Source organism: Perca flavescens, chromosome 20, assembly GCF_004354835.1.
Source record: "Perca flavescens isolate YP-PL-M2 chromosome 20, PFLA_1.0, whole genome shotgun sequence".
NCBI classification, from domain to species: Eukaryota; Metazoa; Chordata; class Actinopteri; order Perciformes; family Percidae; genus Perca; species Perca flavescens.
In genome coordinates this window covers 32468402-32490178 of record NC_041350.1, presented here as the reverse complement: position 1 = coordinate 32490178, position 21777 = coordinate 32468402, and the positions used below count along the sequence as shown (strand labels likewise).

At 41.4% G+C, this 21777-nt stretch overlaps 1 protein-coding gene across 1 annotated transcript in view; it reads left to right on the top strand.

Moving 5' to 3' along the window:
• nrxn3a (neurexin 3a) overlaps positions 1-21777 on the top strand; it is a 232902-nt gene that overhangs the window by 40160 nt on the left and 170965 nt on the right. Inside the window, exons 4-5 of the mRNA XM_028565234.1 lie at positions 150-176; positions 6663-6674. Of these exons, the coding sequence (XP_028421035.1) occupies positions 150-176; positions 6663-6674 (39 nt within the window). The remainder of the gene's footprint in view (positions 1-149; positions 177-6662; positions 6675-21777) is intronic.

Below are 21777 nucleotides of genomic sequence, written 5' to 3'. Positions count from 1 at the left end.
TGGTGTGTTCTGATGTCATGCTTTCCCTCCTGGGTATAAACATGTATCATCACAATACCAAAAAGTATTGAAACTAAGTGTGCACTTTTTCTGAAGAGTTCTGTCATTCTTTCCTTCCCTCTCTTTTATCTCTCTTTTATCTTCTCAAGGCCTTGCACATATGATGGCAGAACAAGGTATGACTCTCCTTCCCTTTTCGCTGTCATGTCTTTGTTTGTTTTGCGATTGTAGTGTGGAGCTGCATGTTTTGGCGTTGGTATGGAATAAATGTGAAAGTGCATGATTCTATATACATTGTGATATACAGTGTCATTTTATAATTGTGCTGTACTGCCCTACAAAGCCAAAACGCACTAACTACATATTCGGTCAAAACAGTGTAGAGGCTACTATCTGACTCACTCTGTTGGACAAAATGGATAGAAATTGTCTGCTAAAGCTATATTTACTCAGTGTTTGACCGAGTAGTAACTAAGTGCAGTTCTGATGGAGAATAAGTATAGTAGCATCTGCTTACATTATTGTTAAAGGTAACTAGCCTAGCCTTACGCCAGATTCACACTGGAGGCTGCAGCACTACAAAGCACCACCCGTCAATTCTCGGCGAACAGTAGCCCGGCTTTTCTCCGCATCGGTCAACAAGCTTCTGCTCATCTCCAATCACATGTAGCTAATCTCTGTCTGTGAATGTCTGCTCAGCTCTTTCAGTGACAAATGTGGAGTAAGTACATCATTTAAAACACACAATCACAAACAGCAGTGGTACTGGACTAAATTTTAATACAGCTTTACGGATGGGTAGTTTCTGAAATGTCATCAAGTGAGGGGTTAAAATCTGGGAATTGAAACTCAAAAAATCCAAAGGCTTGGCCAGCTTTGGATGCATATTTTATTATTTATCAGAATCAGATCTTTTATATCATACATAATGTGTCTTTATATTGTTCATAATAGATTAACAGTGTGTTTTCCTGCCAGATTTGCAAGCGGCATGCAGAAAAATAGGCCAAACTGCTAAACTATTTTTTACTGCAGATCGTGAGCTGCAGCACCTCCTGTTGGTTACCATGGGCGCTAAAAGGCAGCGGAAAAGTGCTTCGTGGCCATTCGCAGCACTTCCGTGTCCAGTGTGAACCCAGCGTTGCTTAGCAGAGTAGCAGCACTTACCATCTTAGCTTCAGACTCAAGTGGAATTTAACATGATTTAGCATGGTGAATAGAAGAAAGAACAAGGTACTGCACTTAAGTAAACTTTTTGAGGTTGTACTAATTCAGTATTTGTATTTTATGCTACTTTATACTTCTACTCCACTACAGTTCAGACAGCAATATTGTACTTAATACACAAAAAACACACAACAATCTTCTAAAATCCATCAAAAACACCAGAATCCGGTTTATAGCCAAGTAGGTTTTTACATATAAGGAATTTGCCTTGGTATTTTGATGCATAACAATAAAGCAGGAGAAGCTTCATAAAGATCATAAATGAAATAGACATTTATAAAAGAATATATTAAAAAAGATGTACAGTGTTTAAATAGAGGATGGAATGTGCAAATGTTCACAGTGCAAAGTAGAAAATATGTGCCATGGCATCGCCCCTCAAATTGCCTACTCCACGGGTGTCAAACATATGGCCCTGCCAAAGGGTCCAATCAGGCCCACTGGATGACTTTGCAAAGTGTGAACATTGCAGAGAAGTAATTAATTCCAATTCCAAATTTACCACTTTAATCTAAAATATCTGAGTTCTTTTTCCCGTAAATTTACGACTTTATTCTTGGAAATAAAAATTTTTTTCTCAGAATATTTCTCTCCTGGGTCCATAACATAATTTTTTTCCTACAATGGCCTTAGAACGCTGTCGTAGCAGTAGCAACTTGCGTTTGCCAACATCCGGCTGACAAGAAACAGTTTCTGATCTTTCTGGAGTGGCAGATCAAATTAGGAGTATGTGGCCCATGAACTAAAATGAGTTTGACACCCCTGGCCTACCCATTGTACCCATGACAACAAAGGTCTCCAAACTCCTCCTCCTAACGAAGTATTTATTTGAACCAAAACCATGATCTTTCCCAAAAGCTAGCCAAACCCTAACCATAGCGTTTTAAGATCAGAAAGCAGATTTAGTTTCAAAAGGACAGTGTTGTCCACACTGTTTCCTGTGCATGTTCTCTGCCTTTTGTCCCTCATGTATGCGGTCTAATATTTTCTTGTCTCATGGATTGTGGAATTACGATGCAAAAACCTATTGTCATGAGACCTTCACACACTGACAAAGAGTCTTTCATTGTGTAATAGTCTTTAACACTGTCTGTGATGCTACTCACATGCTTGGACCATCCATCTCTGATCAGCTTCTGAACTTTTTGGAGCAGCTCATCTTCTTGTGTGGCTGTCCTGATCATGTCCAGCTTGTGTTGTGAAATAGGCCAGCTGTGAGCCACTGCATTCACATGGCAAGCGATGATTGCTTCTGTTGTGTTGTCTCTTTTCTTGATCGGGCTGCGTCAGGGCGTCTGCGATGACCAGCGTCTTTCCCAGTGCATATTCAGCTTTTGCGTTAAATCGCATGAGCCGCATCAAGAGTCTTTGACACCTCTCTAGTACTGCATCTAAATCTTTACCATTTATCAGTGGTACCAGTGGCTTATGATCTGTGATCAGTCTGAATTTCTCCATGCCTACCAGGTATTTCTCAAACCTTTCCCAGGCCCATACTCCTGCTAAACATTCCTTTTCAATTTGCGCATACCTGGTTTCTGCGTCTGACAATCTTCTTGAGCAGTAGGCAACTGGCTTCCAGCTTTCATCATCCAGTTGCAGCAGAACGCATCCTAGCCCAAAACTGCTCGCATCTGCTGAAACAGCCGCCTGTCTTTGTGGGTCATAGTGAGCCAGGACGGGTGAGGTGATGAGGGCTTCTTTCAGCTGCTGAAACGCTCACTGCTGAGGCTGTTCCCAGGTCCAGGCGGTCCTTTCTTTCAGAAGCTCATACAGGGGGCCCACTGTCGTTGCCATATCTGGTATGTATTTGCTCATATAAATTAGTGGGTTCTTGTAGCTCAGTAATGGCACTCACTTTGGGTTGGCTCTTACCCCATTGGCGTCCACTATGTGGCCCAGAAATTGCAGCTCTGGTTGTCTGTATACACTCTTTTCCTTGTTGAGTTTAAGGCCTGCTTTCTCCATTCTCTCCAGTGTGTTCTGTAGGTGTCTGTCATGTGATGCCATTTCTTGCATGTGCTTGCTGCTCTTGTTGTTGCTCCATGAACAATCACATCATCCATGTACATTGCTACACCCTCCAGCACTTCGTTCATCTTGCGTTGGAATATTTCTGACGCGATGTTGAAGGGCAGCCGCTTGAAGCAGTACCTGCCGAAAGGTGTTATGAAGGTGGTGAGGGTGCTGCTCTCTTCATGCAGCTGTATCTGCCAAAAACTTGATGCAGCGTCAAGTGACGTGAAGACCGTAGATCCAGCTAGCTTGGCTAGTGTCTCATCTGTTGTGGGCAGTTGGTATCTCTCTCTTTTTATGTTCTCATTCAGTTTTTGTAGAGCCACGCAGATTCTGATGGCACCTGTAGGTTTCATAACATGCACCATTGATGCGCACCAGTCTGTTGGTTGGGTCACTTTTACGATCATGCCCTGTTCCTCCATTCGCTGTCGCTGTAACCAACTCTCTTAGGTGGATCTTCACCGGGTCGGTTTTGACCACCATCCCCATCTCTACCACTGTCTCCCTGTCTAGCAGGTTGCTAACTGTAGGCCCTCTTGCTACGTATATGTTGAAGATGTATTTCTTGTTTTTATGCAGTGCACTAGCAGTGAACTGGCCCATTATAACAAGTGTCCCGCCCGGGCTGTCTAATGGTCCATCAGGCGCCTCCAGCTTTCTTTCAGGCTTAAGAGCTGTAAATGTTTTCATGTTCATTACAGTGACATTTGCTCCTGTATCAATTCTAAATCTGACAGGAGTGGGTCCTATATGAATCTGTTCAGTCCACTGTTCAATACTACTTTGCTTTGTTTTACTTACTGCCCCTAGGTGGAAGCTTTCCTTTTCTTCCTTGTTCTGAGTGACTTCCCTCACTAACTTAGAAAAACAATTTCTCTCCCAATGGCCTCTTTTCCCACATCTTCTGCATTCCGACTCTAATGCTGGGCATTTGGTTGGGATTTTGTGGTTTTCTTTCCCGCATCAACGGTACTTGAAATCCCCTGAGTAGTGCTGTCCATCGCTCCCCTTGTCTGGGTTTTCTCCATCCTGTCTTTGTCGGGTGCCTGTGTTTCACTTCTTGCAGGGTGAGCTGTGCTTGCTGCTCTTGTTGGGTTATCTGTTGTGCTACTTCTTACGCTTGCCTCACCATTATCACTGCTTTTTCTAGAGTGAGGTCAAACATTAATAGCATATGTCTGGACAGTTCTTTGTCACAGATTCCCACAACCAGTCTAATTCTAATGTGTTTGTTTTTCTTTTCACCAAAGTCACAGTTTTCACTCAATTCCTTTCAGAGCCCGTATGAACATCTCCACCATTTCGCCTGGCTTCTGTTGTCTTTGGTGGAAGCTCGCCCTCTCGTGTATTGTGTTTCTCTTCGGTACGAAGTATTCGTCAAACTTCGCGGGCACCGTTTCATAATGGTTCCCATCTTCCTCCTCCGTAAAGATGAATGTTTTGAATATATTTTCGGCCTCATTGCCCATATCATAAATGAGTGTGCTAAGTTGAACATTACCATCTTCGTAGCTTAACTTTGTCTACGCAGGCCTTTCACCCGGCTTTCCAAAGTTGAAGTTCTCCGGTGGTTTAAACTTTGCCATCACGTTGGTTCTTTCTCAGAAAACTTATGACACCATGTCAAATAATACTGCTGGTGAATACAGTTTATTTGCTCTTAACTTGGCTTTCTTTATTGTCTCACTGCAAACATAACGTCTGCTGTCTGAACTCTTCCTGTTCTTTGAGGAGTGGCTGCCTTGCAGCTCGCTCTCTGATTGGTCACTGAGATGTAAAACTTTATTAACAAAAACAATGTCTTGACACTAACTACAATCTACATCCAGTATAAAACACGAAAAGCATTCATACATTGTACTGACATTACTTTGACCACATTTGTGTGTTTTTGCTAGTGCCTAACCTGAAAAGAACACGCAAATGATGAGACCGGCCACAGGTATTGTTTCCTTCGAGTTACAGCCACAGTATGCCGTCTCACTGGGAGGCGAGGCACCCTTGTGGTGGAAATTTGGAATACAGCTTACAAAATGAATTTACACCAAATGAAAGAAATGTGGCCCTTATAAAGCAATATACATATGCCAACAATTCAAAATATACATAATTAAACCACATAATGTAACCACACATTGCGTCACATATACATTGTTTATATCTGGTTTCACTTGATAATGAACCACTACAAATATGTGACACAGCAAAGGAGTTAAAGGTCCCCTATTGTGAAAAGTAAGATGTTGAGGTTCTATATAAATACTGTTAAAGTATCAAAACACTCAATCCAAAGAGAAATGAACACAGCCCAAACAGTGCCTTTAAAACGAACCGTTAGGACTTCTGTACAGTTGTCATGTTACAACTACACTATATATAGGTAGAAAGTGCCACTACAGAGCCGTTACAGTCATTTCCTGGCTGTCATGAGACTCCGAGAGCGCAGCTGCGAAAGACCCGGAAACACTGACCAATCAGAGCAGACTGGGCTTTTTCTAAGGGGGGGGCTTAAAGAGACAGGCGCTAAAACGGAGCGTTTCAGACAGAGGGTGAATACAGGTATATTCAGAAGAAAAAATGTTTTTTGTTTTTTTTACAGTAAAAGCATGTAAGTGTGTTCTAGTAGAAACCCAAAATACATGTATGAACCTGAAAATTACCATGATATGGGACCTTTAATGTAGGTGATTAGCATATAATGACAACCGTTGTGGAATACTGAATGCTCCTAAATTGGAAAAACAGTTTTCCTGTTCTTCCTGTTATAGTGACATTGCGTGTACACAGCATAAAGTACCTTTAAATCTAAAATATATTTATATATACATACATTTAAAAGTGTTCTAAATCTCAATATAAAGAGTAACAAATTTTAGACAAACAGATCCATTTATTTTTTTTTATAAAAAATAAGTATTCAATATGAAGTTTATGTTTTATAAACTACTTTGAAAAGAAAAGAAAGCTGGAAAGTCTTTCTTCTTACATTGGCCTCTTGTATGATTATTTAAATGCAGTAACTGTTTTTCTTTAAGGTATTATGGACTATGCAGATATTTTTTGTAATATTATCGTATAATCCTAAAAGAAGGTATTACAAACTACATATGTGTTATACAGTTCACCAAGCCACTCCACCATTTGTGTAGTTAGTGCGCTCTACCTTTGTGTGGCAGAATGGTTGTGACATTCAGAAAACCTGTATGCCTGATGCCGTTGCATGTGTTTGTGTGTTGTACAGTCACATTACAATTGCTATTGTACATTGATTTATTCCCATGACATGTATTCATACATACATTGATAGGTTGGGTGTCTGCTAGAATTTGAGCTTACATCTCCTCTTCTTTTCCTTCCCTGTCTGGGCTCTCTCGGCTGTGGATCCTCTCTTCTCTCTTCGCCTCCTGCTCTTCTAGCTAAAAGCAAAGGTACAGCTTTTTCGAAATCTTTACTTTTCCGCCTCTATGAAAAGCGCCGCTTGCTCTGTGAGTGTTTGAGAGCAGTGTAGTGTAATGTGATTGATGCTTTAATGTGTTGACTTGTCTGTGTTCAGTGTCTCCTCTGAAATGGTTTCTCACAGAGGGAGCTCGGATTAAGCGAGTAATTAAGACAACCTTAATTGAAGGAGAAGAAAAAAAAGCGTGTCACTTTGTGTTTTTTTGCTGTGTGTGCTTTGTAATTTGTTAGAATACCATGCAGTGTATGCAGAGACAGCATGAGATAGATTTATGAACAACAGTCACTCTGGTTCAGTGTTCACAAAAACCAGCCTCTCCACCCTCTTCCTCAGTAAACATAAGACGAGTTCAAATGACAGCATTTAGAATTCATTATTTCTACTGGCTGATGGGAGTGATTTCATGTTTACGCGTGTGAACCTGAAAAGGAATTGAAAGTAGAATTTTGTGCTTTCTTCTGGAGCTACAGGTGTGACTTCACAGGCAAATATTTTTTTTTGTTTTACTACACTACATTTTTGACTATAATTACAAGTCAATTTGCATATCTAGATTTGACATGTGGTCAGTTTATAAAATAGGATGAATCGTTATGAATTAAATGACCAACCAGTATATTATTTACTTTACTGCCTTTATTGAGGGGGTTGGGGAGTTAAAGGTGCTGTACTCGACATTCAGAACATTAATTTAGCAGCAAAGAAATATTTTTTATCTACAGATATGGGGGAGTAATGGCATCCTGAGCAGAGAATTAAGTCACACTCCATCTGTGTATGTTGTAATCTGAGTTTCTCTGTTCTTTGTTTTGGTAGCCGGTCTGGCCACACGTACTGGTCTGGCCGTGGAAAATCGTAGGTATTTCACATATTGGAGAGTGGTCTGTGAGAGCTGCATGGAGGCAATCCTTGCCTGCTGTTTTTTCACTATTTCGACTATGGCCCCTTTAAAGTGTACACTCATTTTAAACAGCGGTGCCGTACTGTGGTGATGAACACAAATTAAATTAGCATTAAAAAGTGTGAAATTGAAAGGTCCTGGTAGGTTTGAGTGCAGAGTAGCAGCTCCAATACAGAAATCTGTCTTTGGGTGTTTGCCTTGAGAAGAAGCCTGCTGTGTAAACCTGTAATAGCCTGCCCCATTTACAGAACAAAGCTTGTGTAAGCTCCTGGAGATTCCTCTCCCTTTACCACCTGTCTCTCTCCCTTGTTGCTGTGTCTAATCCCTGAGCGCGATGGTAGACATTATTAGGCATCAGGCTCCCTGTCGCATCCTGTTAGGCAGACAAGAGGCTCCTATCTGGCTCTATTTGCATGGAGGCTCACTGGAGGCAGGCAGGCAGATAGAGAGAGATGGTGATATTAGTAAACTGTGTCTCTGCCATTGAGAAGTCATATTCTTCTGTCATGGGCTGAAACAGCATGCTTCTCTTCTCATTTTATAATCTTCTTTTTTTCTTTTTGTTAGACTCTACTTTTTTCCTCGCCACTAAATGCTTGCTCTTGGGGGAATTGTTGGGTCTTTGTAAATTATAGAGTGTGGTCTAGACCTACTCCATCTGTAAAGTGTCTTGAGATAACTCTTGTTATGATTTGATACTATAAATAAAATTGACTTGAATTGAATGTCCAAACGCCATGTCGCCATCCACCCATGTCCATGTGCAGCCCAAAAGAGTGACTGTGCAGACTGTACACATAGCAAGAGCGTCTACTGCACATGCTCCAGTTGTTTCACACTCAGGTCCAGTTAGTGGCATATGAACTGTATGCTCCTCAAGCTGGTAGCACATTTCAGCAACAAGCCAATTCAAAGTGCTTTACATAAAACATTAAAGAGCAGTTAAAACAATTAAAAACATTCATTAAACAACATATAACCCCCCTAATTTCTAATAAGACAGGTATGAAATACAAAAATAAAAGTTACAGTGCAGTGTAAAAAAACTGAAAACTGCTTCTCAATGTTTAGCTCTGATTCTGGGGACAGAAAGCAGAGCTGTCCTAGACCACCCAAGACGTCTGGCGGGTTCATAATGTAAGATGAGAACAGTTAAAGCACAGAGTGTTAAAGGAGGAAATCCGCAATCTTTTGAAGGAATACAAATACCAACAACCGTCGTGGACCCTCTCCAATAAGCTATGCATGGAACCACATGTGCGTCCGCCCAACCTGTAGCCCTACTACACCCCTGCTATGCCCTGATTTTAAGAGGCAGAGAATTTTCACCGCAAAATAGAGCCACGCTTTCACGGGCGGTTTTTGTACATACCGGGGAATACATAATTAGGCGCACTTTACGCTTCCCCTCCCATCACTTTATGGGAAACTCCCACTTTCCCCTTGACCCACCCGTGAATGCATATGCATGACACGAAAAAAGCGCAATTTGCCATTTTCAGTTTCCGCGACAGGCAGTCTGCGCTTTTACCTCAGTGCGGCCTGTTTGTACATACCTCGCCATGCTTTTACGTGCACGTTGCGAAACAAATACGCCTGAAGTGGGCGCAAAAGCGTTAGTACATCTGGCCCAGAGTCTCTAAAATGATGGACCATACCACTCCTGACCTCCCAGACTTTACAATCAAGTCTATTCCGCACAGTGTGTACTGTAACATTTGACATCCAGTCTCTGCAGTCCCATCTGGTCACATAAACAGGTCCCCAGTCTGGAAACTGGTCCAATGTCATTGAAGCTTTATACTTTCTGCCCCCACTAACTATCTTGTGTGTGGACGCTGCTGACGCATGAGTGTGCAAAGTTTACAGTGGTTGACTTTAATATACTTACAGTATGTATCCTTTATGGTTGGATATAATGCATGTTTTTAGGTGCTGAATGAATCAATGTTGTAGTGAACATATGTGTTTCACTGTACTAAGTATAGAGTATCAAAGCCACTCTTGGCGAGCTGCTCTCGCCCGAGCTGTTCATGCTGTCCCATACTGTGCCGCTGCCTGTGCTGGCAGAGATCATATGCCAACAAACAGCAGTGGCAACAAAAACAACAGACCCAGACAAAACAGAGAGAGCACAGCACTGACAAACCACACTATTAAGTATTCCCCATGTCCTTCCCTGTCTACCTCTCGTCTTCCCTCCTTTTCCTTTGTCTTAGCTAATTTAAAGGACAGATAAAAAAAAGGCTCTTTAAACCTTTTAGATCACATCCCCAGTCATATTGTGCACCTATATAACAATATATGCCAACAAAATGAATGTCCTTGTATTTTTATATCAAAGCCGATCTGCAGCTGTTAGCGGTAAAGAGCTATCGATTCATTAGCTATCTAGCTAGCAACAGCAGTGACAGTGGTTGTGACAGCATAGACAGACAGACTCGCGAGGTGAAAACAATACCACCTGAAATGGTAAGAAATAGGGGTGGGGGAAAAAAATCAATACAGCATAGTATTGCGATACACCCAATTAAACTATCCCCACCTTTTTCTGTTTAGTTTTCCCCCCGGGACAGCCCCCGACGTCCAGCAAGTGCTCTCACTGTGGAGCATCAATATGCTGCGTCATCTCTCTGAGCAGCCATCTTAGAAAAAGCTGTCATTGGCTATCAACATGTCAATCATGGCAGTTGTAGCCAATCACATTCCCTTTCCAACGGTATATAGCATGATAGGAACATCCAATGGGAGCCAATCCAAATGAATGCGCAACAGACCTAAGTCTCGCCTCCCAGAACACATACAAGTGATTTACAAGAAACAATATGTTCAACAGTGTTTAAATGAATGTAAAAATATTTTGTAAGTAATTTTAAGTCTTTAGTATGTTTTTTCTAATAGCATAGAAGTGAGTAAAAGCATTTAGTAAAATTTGGTTTTGGAGAGGTTTTGGCACACCAGTGACACCTTTAATACCAAATACTGAAAACTCCCTAGCTCCCATTAGGTTAGGACTAGAGTTCTGAAACTTTATAGAGGTCTTGTTTACAAGGTGTAGAAGGTATGTGTTGTGGTCTGCATAGTGTGGCACAAAGTATGTTTTAGTTATTTTTTTTCAAAAATTACTTTTTTTAGACGGGACCAAAATAACTATTTTGAACCATGTTTGAACTGCTGTAGTGTATGTTGTGTTTTAATCACATGCTAATCAAGCACATTTTTAGAAATTAGAAGAAGTTAGGTTTCAAATGAAGCCTTACACATGCATTCTGGCCTTTCTTTTCTTTCGTTATAAGCTTTTCCCTTTGGGAAAGGGAAATAGATGAAAATCAAGCAAAAAGAGGTGGATTTGAACAGGTTAAAGGCTACATACTTTATTTAGTGCGTGCATGTGCGTTAAATACCATCCATCTCCATCCATCCATCTTCGTCCTATTATCCGGTGTCGGGTCGCGGGGGGAGCAGCTCCAGCAGGGGACCCCAAACTTCCCTTTCCCGAGCAACATTAACCAGCTCCGACTGGGGATCCTGGCGTTCCCAGGCCAGGTTGGAGATATAATCCCTCCACCTAGTCCTGGGTCTTCCCCGAGGCCTCCTCCCAGCTGGACGTGCCTGGAACACCTCCCTAGGGAGGCGCCCAGGGGGCATCCTTACCAGATGCCCGAACCACCTCAACTGGCTCCTTGTGCGTTAAATACAAAAAATAAGACTCCTCTCCTTGCGTCTCTTCCACTATGTCGACTCAGCAGTTTGTTAAAGTCACAGTGACTACGTTAACAAGCTGTCAATTTTCGGGTTATGGTTGGGTTAAGGTCACTATTCGGGTTTCTGAAACATTCGGAATAACCCATTTACATGCGTGAGCAGAGAGAGTTACTCCTGTATACATGGAATTTGTAATCAATTGGCAATATCCCGATGTAAGCGGCGACGCACGGTTAACGTCTGGACGTACGGACAACCTTAAGACGCAATAACTTTTCGGTCACCTTCTTATAAATCTCACTATATAACAAAAGACATTATATTCATGGTTTTCACCACACTAATAAAGAAATTGGTTTCCTCCTCGCTCCAAAAGTGTGGTGCTGTGCTGCGTCTCGCCATGTTTACCTGTACTTCTTGTTTACTTCCGGTATACTGCGCGCAGGTTTTCTTGCGCATACAAGAAGTTCCCCTACTCAAAAGACCAAGATTTCTTGCGAATAGAACATGCGCAGAACACAAATCAATGTTCCTTTTGATGGGGATATGCCGATACGCGTTTACATGACCAAAATTTCGGGTTAGAAAAGCGGTAACCCAGGGATCATTTTCAGGTTTTTAAAAACAGGAATATGAGCATATTCGTGTTTTTGCCGGTGTTTACATGGCTGTGCGCGACCGGGTTATTGCTAATATTCCGGTTTTGAACGGGTTATTGGCTGCTTGTAAACGTAGTCAGTGAGTCATGGCAATGCCTGTAAAGCGGTTGCAGGTGTGGTTAGACTTTTCAAAACTCCACGCAGACAGCGTATGGGTTAACATGAGACTTCCTTTATGACAGTCAGGAACCATAGTGTTCACTATGCCCTATTGACTGACTGACAGGCTGAGGTTGTAGGGCAAGGCAGTTTTTTTCAATAGCACATTTTAGCAACAATGCAATTCAAAACGCTTTACATTAAAGAGCAGTTCAAAAAGAGAAAATAATAGAATAAGATACAAATACAAGAATAAAAGATATAGTGCAGTGTAGAAATGAATAATCATAATATAATATTTTATAATATATAATAATTTTTAAATGTTCTAAATCAGGGGTGGCGAACGTGTGGCTCTTGAGCCACATGCGGCTCTTTGCCTTCTCCTTTGAGGCTCTTACTGTGTGGCTGGGGTCTGTGTTATAGATAGATTTTTTTTTTACTTTTTGAAACATTTCAGATAAGTTTAAAAAAAAAAAACATTTGAATGATGCATTTGCCAATTATTTTAAAATAATAAATAATGCAGCAGAGTTTTTTTTATGGACAGATTATGCAACCTGAGGAAAAAAAGCGGCCACAGATCACCTTCCTCATTAACCCTTTTACTGCTGATTGTTTGAAAGCCCCTCTAGTGACAAATGAGTGAAAGAGTGGCCACAACCGAGTACAACCAGACATAAGAAGGATTGTGGATAACAAAGACTGTCAGGTTTCCCACTGAGTCAATCTAAGTAAGAAAAAAAAAACTTTGAAAACTGCTATGTATTATGACTTTCATTAGATCTGGAAGTCACTGTTGTAATATGGACGTGCATGTGTTGTGTGGCTTTTTGCTATGGTGCGTGTTTTTTTTGTGGCTCTTTATGCTGAACTGGTTGGCCACCCCTGTTTTAAATAAATAACACAATGTTCTAAGTAAATAGGATAAATAGGTTTGAAATTATTTTTACAACTGAAATTTGTGTAATTACTCTCACTGCCAGGGAGGGCAGAAAGACGTTCAACACTCAAACAGGTTTTCGAACAATAATACTAATCACTACTATAGTGTCTGGATGCTTTTTGGCTCTGTTGATGCCTTATGATGATATGAAATAGTAGTTTTAGTCCAATTTTAAATTCTGTTTTTCTTCACTTTCTGTCTGCTTCAAAATCTTGTGTAAATGTTTATCACACATCACTATGTGTGAAAAATCCACAAGTTTATAGTTTGATCATTGGCACAGTGTGTGTATCTTCTGTATGTATGCAATGTGTGCATGAGTGTGTGGAACGAAGGACCAACGTTTCCTGGGGAGCTACGATGAACTCACTCAATGGGTGATAAATTGTGGCGACATTATGCAAGTAGTATGCTAATCAGGTAATCAGATTTGATTGAACGACAGAGGTGTGTATGCTCGCTAACCTCAAGGAGACATTGATAATCAGGAGATGATGAGCCCTGGGAAAACTCTGCTTCTCTCTCTCTCTCTCTCTCTCTCTCTCTCTCTCTACCTCTGTCTCTCTCTCGAATTTCAGGAAAACAATATATCCAAAGCATCAAGGATAATACAATTCAATTATAACAAGATGATAAAAATACTATTTCATTGAGCAAACTAAAATATGTACATTCATAAAAAATAAAAATAAAACAAGAAAATCATAGAAAAATTATTATACTCTCTCTATATATATATATATAACACAGGTGTGTAATTTAAAACCCTTATTGATAGACTTAGGACTCCTCCTAATGTTGCCTATGATTGGTTTTGTCACTCATCTAGTTGCCTTATACTAAAATGTGAATGCATGGTATAAGCTAATCAAGTCAAGCTTGCTCATTAGAGCCAGTTTGATTTAGAGCCTGGCTGACACTTGAGTTTCTTTTTTAGGGCAGTTCCAATATTGATATTTGAGAATTAAAAAAAAATTATATATCTGTGATAATCTATTATCAGCCATACCAAGTATTATTATTTCATATTGGCTATATGCCACTGTATCGGCCTGGTTCTAATTACATTGTGTTTATCAGTAGTGTTCTAGATGTTATTTTATGAAGGCTTAAAATGCTGGGGCTTTTTTTTTTAGACCTCTGCATGTGTATAATACTGTATAATATCTTTTTCCTCCTGACAAGAATTTGCATAAACATTGTAAAGATTAGCTTAAATCAATCTCTTAAACACTAACAATTGTATCCTTAGATTTGCATTGTTTTTGGATGGAATGAAATTAAACTACAACTTCGTTCAAATTTTTCAACTTGCACATGATGGACTATATCAAACACATTTCTCAGGGAGTCATTTTTTGTCCTCATACTATCCACACTTTTCTCTCTTTCCGTAGATGTACACTCTTAACAAGTATGTGTTAAAATTAACACAACCCTCAATTAATTGAATTTGGGACGACACTTGTTATGTTCATTTTCACAAATTTTTTGTTTAAGCTAGATTAACACATAGATGTGTAATAATGTGTAAATACTAATAGTTATGTGTTTACGGGGCAACAAATGTACAACAAAAAAGAATCAGAAATGTCACTCCACCCAAAGCAAGGATGCTATTCTACACAAAGCGTTTGATAAAATGAATAAATATGCCACCATAATTAATTTGAGCACTGTATCTTGACATTAATTCAACATTTCATTTAGAATTCATTACTGTAAACACAAAACATCTGGACTAACAGAAGTATATATCTTGAGTTTATATAGATCTGATTTCCCCTATGTATAAAAGTCAATTGGTCTAAAATCAGAGTTTAAATTCATCAACTCTGTCTATCAACAGCATAAGCATAGAAGTGATCATCAAAAAAGTTCACACAACCTGTACAAAAGCTACCGGCAGAAGGAGATGAGCGATTTCTCCTAAGGTTGGTTCAACAGTTTTTGTTGTTATTAAAACAACTATCTAAGGCTACGTTCAGACTGCAGGCCAAAGTGGCCCAAATCCGAATTCAGAAGTAGTGTGAACACTCAAATCTAGCCCAGATCAGATTTTTTCAGATCAGATTCAGGCCACTTCCATATGTGGTCCTGAATCCGACCCAGATCTGATTTTTTTCAATGCGACCGCAGTGTGAACAGCCAAGGCGGATTTAATGTGACTTTTACCAAAAAAAAACTCGCTGCGCCCTCTCTCCCCGCGGGGAGGGGCAGGGCCCCCTGCTTCCAGTGCGGCTGTTAACCGGGGCGGACTGTCCTCTCCCCAACCACACGTCGCATCGCCAGGGCGGGGATCGGCTCACGTAAGAAGGTGATGTCGGCAACTCACCCCCGACCCGCCTGTAAACACGGACCAAGGAGTTTAACGTGCTCGCAAGTCGGGGTCGCCCCGTGGTGCAATGAAAGTGAAATCCGGCGTGCGCCGGCTGAGGTGGGATCCCGGTCCCTCGGGGTTGGGCGCACCACCGGCCCAAGTTGCCGCACCGCCGGTGGGGTGGAGCGTGTGCAAGGGCAAAGCCAGAGTGGTGGAGGCCGGTAGCGGTCCTGACGTGCAAATTGGCCGTCCGGTCACACAGACCTCTTTAGTGAATTTGCAGCCATAACCATAACCATAACCAAATTTGTCTCTCTTTCTTTTCAGTCTTCTCCTCCTCAGCACCTGCGCATTAATGTTATGGCTGCCATTACACAAACTAATAATTAAAAAATGCTTACTTCGTCCATAACCTCCCTAACTTTAGTGCAACAGCGTGCTGCGTCTGATGTCATTGTTAGTGTTCTTTTGCGCATACGGGTAATTTCAAAACCGCAAACAGTTCACACTGGAATCTGATATAGGCCACATTTTAAAAGGTCATGTGAACAGCCAAACAAAAAATCGGATCTGAGCAAAAAATCAGAATCAGGCATTAAGACTTGCAGTGTGAACGTAGCCTATGTTCTGTATGTCTGTCTGTACACCATGTGAGAAAATCATATCATTTTGATATTGCAGTGTCTGGTGTCACATCTTTTTCAGCAATGATGATGGTTGTATAGTCTGATTTCTGGTTAGACAAACTGCTTGCGCAAAAATGCGCATAAATGCTCTCTTGAAAGATGCCTCGAGGAGGAATTCAGATTATGGTAAATCCGCTGGCAGCCATTTTGACTGTAGAAAATCGTATAATCCTGACTGTCAGATAAAGAGTGCACTGCAAGTAGATGCCAGCAAAGTTTCCTGTTATCACTGGGAAATGACCGTTTACATATAGGGAAACGATACATGCAGAGATGATTTAGGCCAGAGCCTGAAACTTGCCAATGAGATCCATCACTTTGAATCGTCTCGCTGTCCAAGACACTGGCAATAGATATGCTCGAGAAAGATGAAAGCTCAAGGAAGCTGAGTAGGATAAGCAACATTGCATGCAAAGCTTGAGGGTAGACAAGTCCACTGTCTTTTCCTCCACTTTACTCAAAAAAGAGCAATGAAATTAAGCAAGATACCTTGGTAATCTGCTCTTGTTCCAGTTGTTCCTCGCTGTCGTGAAGAACGGAATGGCAATCGCCACATAAGTGACAGCTTTGTTTGGCTCGTTTTCTGTGAACAATGTGGCATAAGGGGGTAAGGCAGAGTTAGCAAGATAATATTAGCCAACTAACAAGTCGTCCACCGGCTGGCTGGCTTGCTGGTTTCGGCATGCTTTTTATGCTGCATTTGTTTAATATTTACAGTCCATGGTTAGAGAATGAGCTGAACACCGGGCTGGGTCTAACGTTAGCGGTCTGCAGACCCGTTGCTGCTGGGTCTAACTGTCTTCTGCTCCTCATTCCCCGCAGTTCCGAGAATGTTTCCCAACCTACGTCGGTGGCTCTCCTCCCAGTGAGCTGCGACAGTTTATGGCCCCATTGACGCATATTGTCACAATGACAACTAACATAAGTTTATTTTTTTCATGTCTAAAGTTTGCTCTATTGTTGACAGCCATGAATTTAATTTTGGTAGATTTAGCTGTTTCCATGTCCTTGTCACCTGCTTCGTGCCGTTCACACACAGTATGATAATGAGATTCTTCTGAATGTATAATTTCCTCTTGGTTATTACCCAAGGTATCCATTTTAATTGGTCCCTTTATTCAGTTAAAATTTTCAAGTTGTTACCAGTGGAGTATAAATGAATCTAAAGTGTTTTGTATCTTGAAAATACTTCATGCATGGCATGAACAGTGACATAATTTAATTTCAATTTTCAATTCAATTCAATTCAATTCAATTCAATTTTATTTATAATATCAAATCATAACATGAGTTATCTCAAGACACTTTACAGATAGAGTAGGTCTAGACCACACTATAATTTACAAAGCCCCAACAATTACAGTAATTCCCTCAAGAGCAAGCATTAGCAGTAGCTATTGCGACAGTGGCGAGGAAAAACTCCCTTTTAGGAAGAAACCTCGGCAGACCCAGGCTCTTGGTAGGTGGTGTCTGACGGGGCCGGTTGGGGGTGTGATGAACAGTGGCAAATAATAGTCACATTAAAGATAATGGAACTATGACTAGAAAAAGTAGTTGTAGTAGTTCATGGTGTAGCAGGGCACAGCAGGGCGTTGCAGGGTGTAGCAGGGCACTGCAGGGCATAGCAGGGTGTAGCAGGGTGTAGCAGGGCACTGCAGGGCATAACAGGATGTAGAAGGGCGTAGCAGGGCACTGCAGGGCATAGCAGGGTGTAGCAGGGCATAGCAGGGTGATGAGCCGGATCAAGGCGACAGCTGCAACCATGATTTAGGTGCCACCCTAATCCAAGGAAAACTGCTGGGTGAAAAAAACATAAGGACTCTGGGGAATAAGCTCCCCAGAGCAAAGTTAGTAACAAGCCTTTCTAGAGAGAGGAGAGAGGAGCTCAGTGTGTCAAAGGCAGTCGCCCAGTCTAAAACTATAACAGCATAATTAAGAGCTGGTGCAAGCCAAACCTGAGCCAGTTCTATAAGCGTTGGTAGATGAATCTGACGACTATGAAGAGAAGCAGAGAAGAGAAGAGGTGTCATGTCTTTAGCTATACACGAGCAAACGCTGTAACTCCTCACTCCCTAACTATATGCGTTATCAAAGAGGAAAGTTTTAAGTTTACTCTTAAATCTGGTGACGGTGTCTGCCTCCCGAACCAGGGCTCCACACTAACTTTTTGCCTTGGTTGCACTGGTGCGCCTTACTTTTTTTATTTAGGTGCACCAGCACAAAATTTAGGTGCACCCAAATTTTTCCTCGCATCGACGTAACGCTGAATGGCGATACACGATATATAGCTCTGTATTTTTTTACAAAGTGGGCTAAATGTTCAGTTTTAAGTCAAAGCCACTTTTCACAAGCTCTTTTATTAAAACAGATTGTGATTAAAATAAAATGCAAAGACAGGGTTTCCTTTACCAGTTTGAAAGGAAACTGTACATCTATCTATCTATATCTATATATATATATATATATATATATATCTGAGAAAGCTCCTTCATAAGCTATCAACAACAATAACAGACTGATTAAAAGAGAAAGAGGACGCCCAGATAGCTCAGTTGGTAAATATAGAGGTTTGACTCCGACCTGCGGCCCTTTCCTACATGTCATCCCCCCCCCTCTCTCTCCCCTTTCATGTCTTCAGCTTTCCTATCAAAATAAAGGTCGAAATCTTTAGAAAAAAAAAAGAACGACCAAAAGACCGAGGGAGTGTGATGGACTGAAGCATTATGCTAGGCTACTCAGAGAGTGACGGCTGACTCATTAGCAGCGTTACACCCGTCTTGTGTAGACTATGAAACGTCTGTATCGTCACTGCGCTGCATTTTTATGACCTATGATCCAGCAGGCTCCGTCTTACACGCTATTACTCAACCAACTGAAGTTAGTTGCATTTAATAACTTCTAATGTTTTTTTCGCCGTGGCGGCCGCAGTAACAGAGAGTTACCAGCGGAAACACTGGTACCAATACAGGTTTTCCTCTCATATTTAAAAATATACAGCTGTGGTAATAACAATTAAAACTGTAGACAAATGTCGGGAGTTTGGACCAGCGGTGCTGTGTCTCTCCATGTTGCAGGTGAGCCGGCCGGTGTGTGAGTGAATGGGGGCGGGGCTGCGCGGAGGAGAGATCCAAACACAGGCTGTCAGTACCCGATCCGTTCCACCTGCACAATCCGTTCTGCGCATGCGCAAGATGTTCACGCATGCACAGATGATAATACCGTTTTACGACCTGCCCGATCTGTTCCACGCTAGCCTCCACCCAAGCTAACGTTAGTTTAGCTAACAGCTAATTTGGCTAACCGCTAGCCGACAAATAATGCATGCGCAGAACGGATCGTGCAGGCAGAACGGACAGCTAGATTCAGTCTAAAATAACGTTAAGTCAAACATAATGGGAAAAGCAGGCTACAACAAAATTAAGACTTTACAGTAACAATAAAGACAAGTATTGAGTGATTGTATTTTAAATGAGCACAAGTAAAGCAGAACTGACGTAACAGCTTTTATATATGTTAACGTTTGTTTTGAAGTTTTATTTTGAGGGTCTTTTAAAAGTTTGCATGCTGTCTCAGCTAGCGGTTAGCCGAATTAACTGTTAGCTAAACTAACGTTAGCTTCCCAGTGTAGGCTAACGGCAGACCGCTATAATCACCTAGCGGTGGAGGCTGACGGATGGCAGACCGCTACAATCAGCTAGCGGTTAGCCAAATGAACTGTTAGCTAAAGTAACGTTAGCTTCCCAGTGGAGGCTAACGGCAGACCGCTATAATCACCTAGCGGTCCGCCCGAATTAGCTATTAGCTAAACTGACGTGAATGAGCTATTAGCTGAACTAACGTTAGCTTCCCGGTGGAGGCTAGTGTGGGAACAGATCGGGTAGTGTCGTAAATCATCGTACCACAGCGCATGCGCGAACATCTTGCGCATGCGCAGAACGGATTGTGCAGTTGGAACGGATCGGGTACTGACACAGGCACGGCTTTCCAGAAGGAATGGGTCATGTAACGCAACATTAAACATATCGATAGAAATGACATCGCTTCGTTAGTGGAGAGGCAACGGATGCGAGGATGTTAGTTGCACCGGTGCGACCTAGGAAAAATCGTAGTCGCACCCCTACAAATTTTGGACGCATTTGCGACCAAATTGGTCGCACTCTCGAGCCCTGCGAACCCAGATCTGGGAGCTGGTTCCACAGGAGAGGAGCCTGATAGCTGGCTCCCATTCTACTATAGACTCTATGAAGTAACTCTGCATTCTGGGAGGGCAGTGCTCTAGTGGGACAAACAGCTTTCTTGTTCATCACTAATCGCTCAAAATGGCTGCCACGGCGACACCGTTCGACAAAAAGTCTAGATTTTAATAACTTTTCTTCGTTCGTTCGTCTTGAGATAGCAAACACCAAATTTGAAGTCGATAGAGACGAGATCGTTAAAGTGTAGCACCTTGACTTTTAGGTCTACTTCTTGTTGCCACTAGGGGGTGCTATGACTTTGAGTAAATATCTGTCTCTAGGTATTGTATCGGTTGGACTCTTATGAATCCAATCAGATGAAATCTCTAGGAGGAGTTCGTTAAAGTATGACATGTGGAAATGGCAAAAATCGTAAAATATAAAAAATATAAAATATAATAATACGTAAATATTCACCAGGCTTGATGTGACCACCAATTTTGGTGAGTTTTTGAGTATGTTAAGCCCCTCAAAAAGGCAATTAATTTGCTGGGAAAAAAAATTATTCCTTCAGTTTCAATAGGGCCTTCACCGCTGTCGGCGCTCGGGCCCTAATTAGGTTCTCACAGTTTTTTTCAATTGCTTAAGCACAATTTTGAAAACAGGGACTGTTTAAACACAGTTAGCACAACCACACACCCAATTAGCAGAACACCTCAGACCCTTTGCAAAATGAAACACTCTTGCAAAAACTATACACTATTTTATGAAAAACATATTTTGTTACCATATGAAACACGCACGTTTCATTTGACTTAATTACGTTTGAACCAGATACACACTGCTGTTGCTAACCTAAAACACTTAACAATTCTACTTCTCAGTGATTAGAGTACTGTAAATGAAGTACACAGATAAAGTACAAATATACAATAAGTTCAAACACTACACAAGACCAATGCTGCAGACTGAGGAAAATATAATGTATTTCTCTCCGTATACCCAAATCAGTCGATATGGAGAATCAACAACAAAACAAGTCCCAGTTTTCATGCTACTACAGTAGTGTGCATAACACTGTTAGCACTGCAAACAACAGACATAAAATACGGTATCCACTACAGGTTACAATCACAGAAAAAACAACAACAAACAAAAAAATGATCTGAAAAAGTACAGAAAATACTAGACATTATCTCTTCGCCTAGCTGGATCTGGCCAGAGAATTTCATCAACATCACAGGCAATATCCTCATTGGCAAGACAACCTTCTTGAATGTCGAATCCATCCTTGCACAGCTGGGGCGTCGACTTGGTCACAGGTGTCTTCCATGGCCTGAATGAGGGGTACCTGAGCCTGGGGACGGAGATCCTAAACCCTTGCATGAATATGGCCCCGTTCCTCCTTGTCGTTCTCGACCCTCAATCCTCAAATGTCACAGGGAGGGGTATCAAAAGTGCTGATATGGGGTATACAATGAGCAGCTGATTACTGTAACTGTAGACAGATTTTATTTTACCTGTTTCCTTGTCGAAATATCCTTATGACAGATGCCACTGTATATCTAAGATTTGGCTGAACT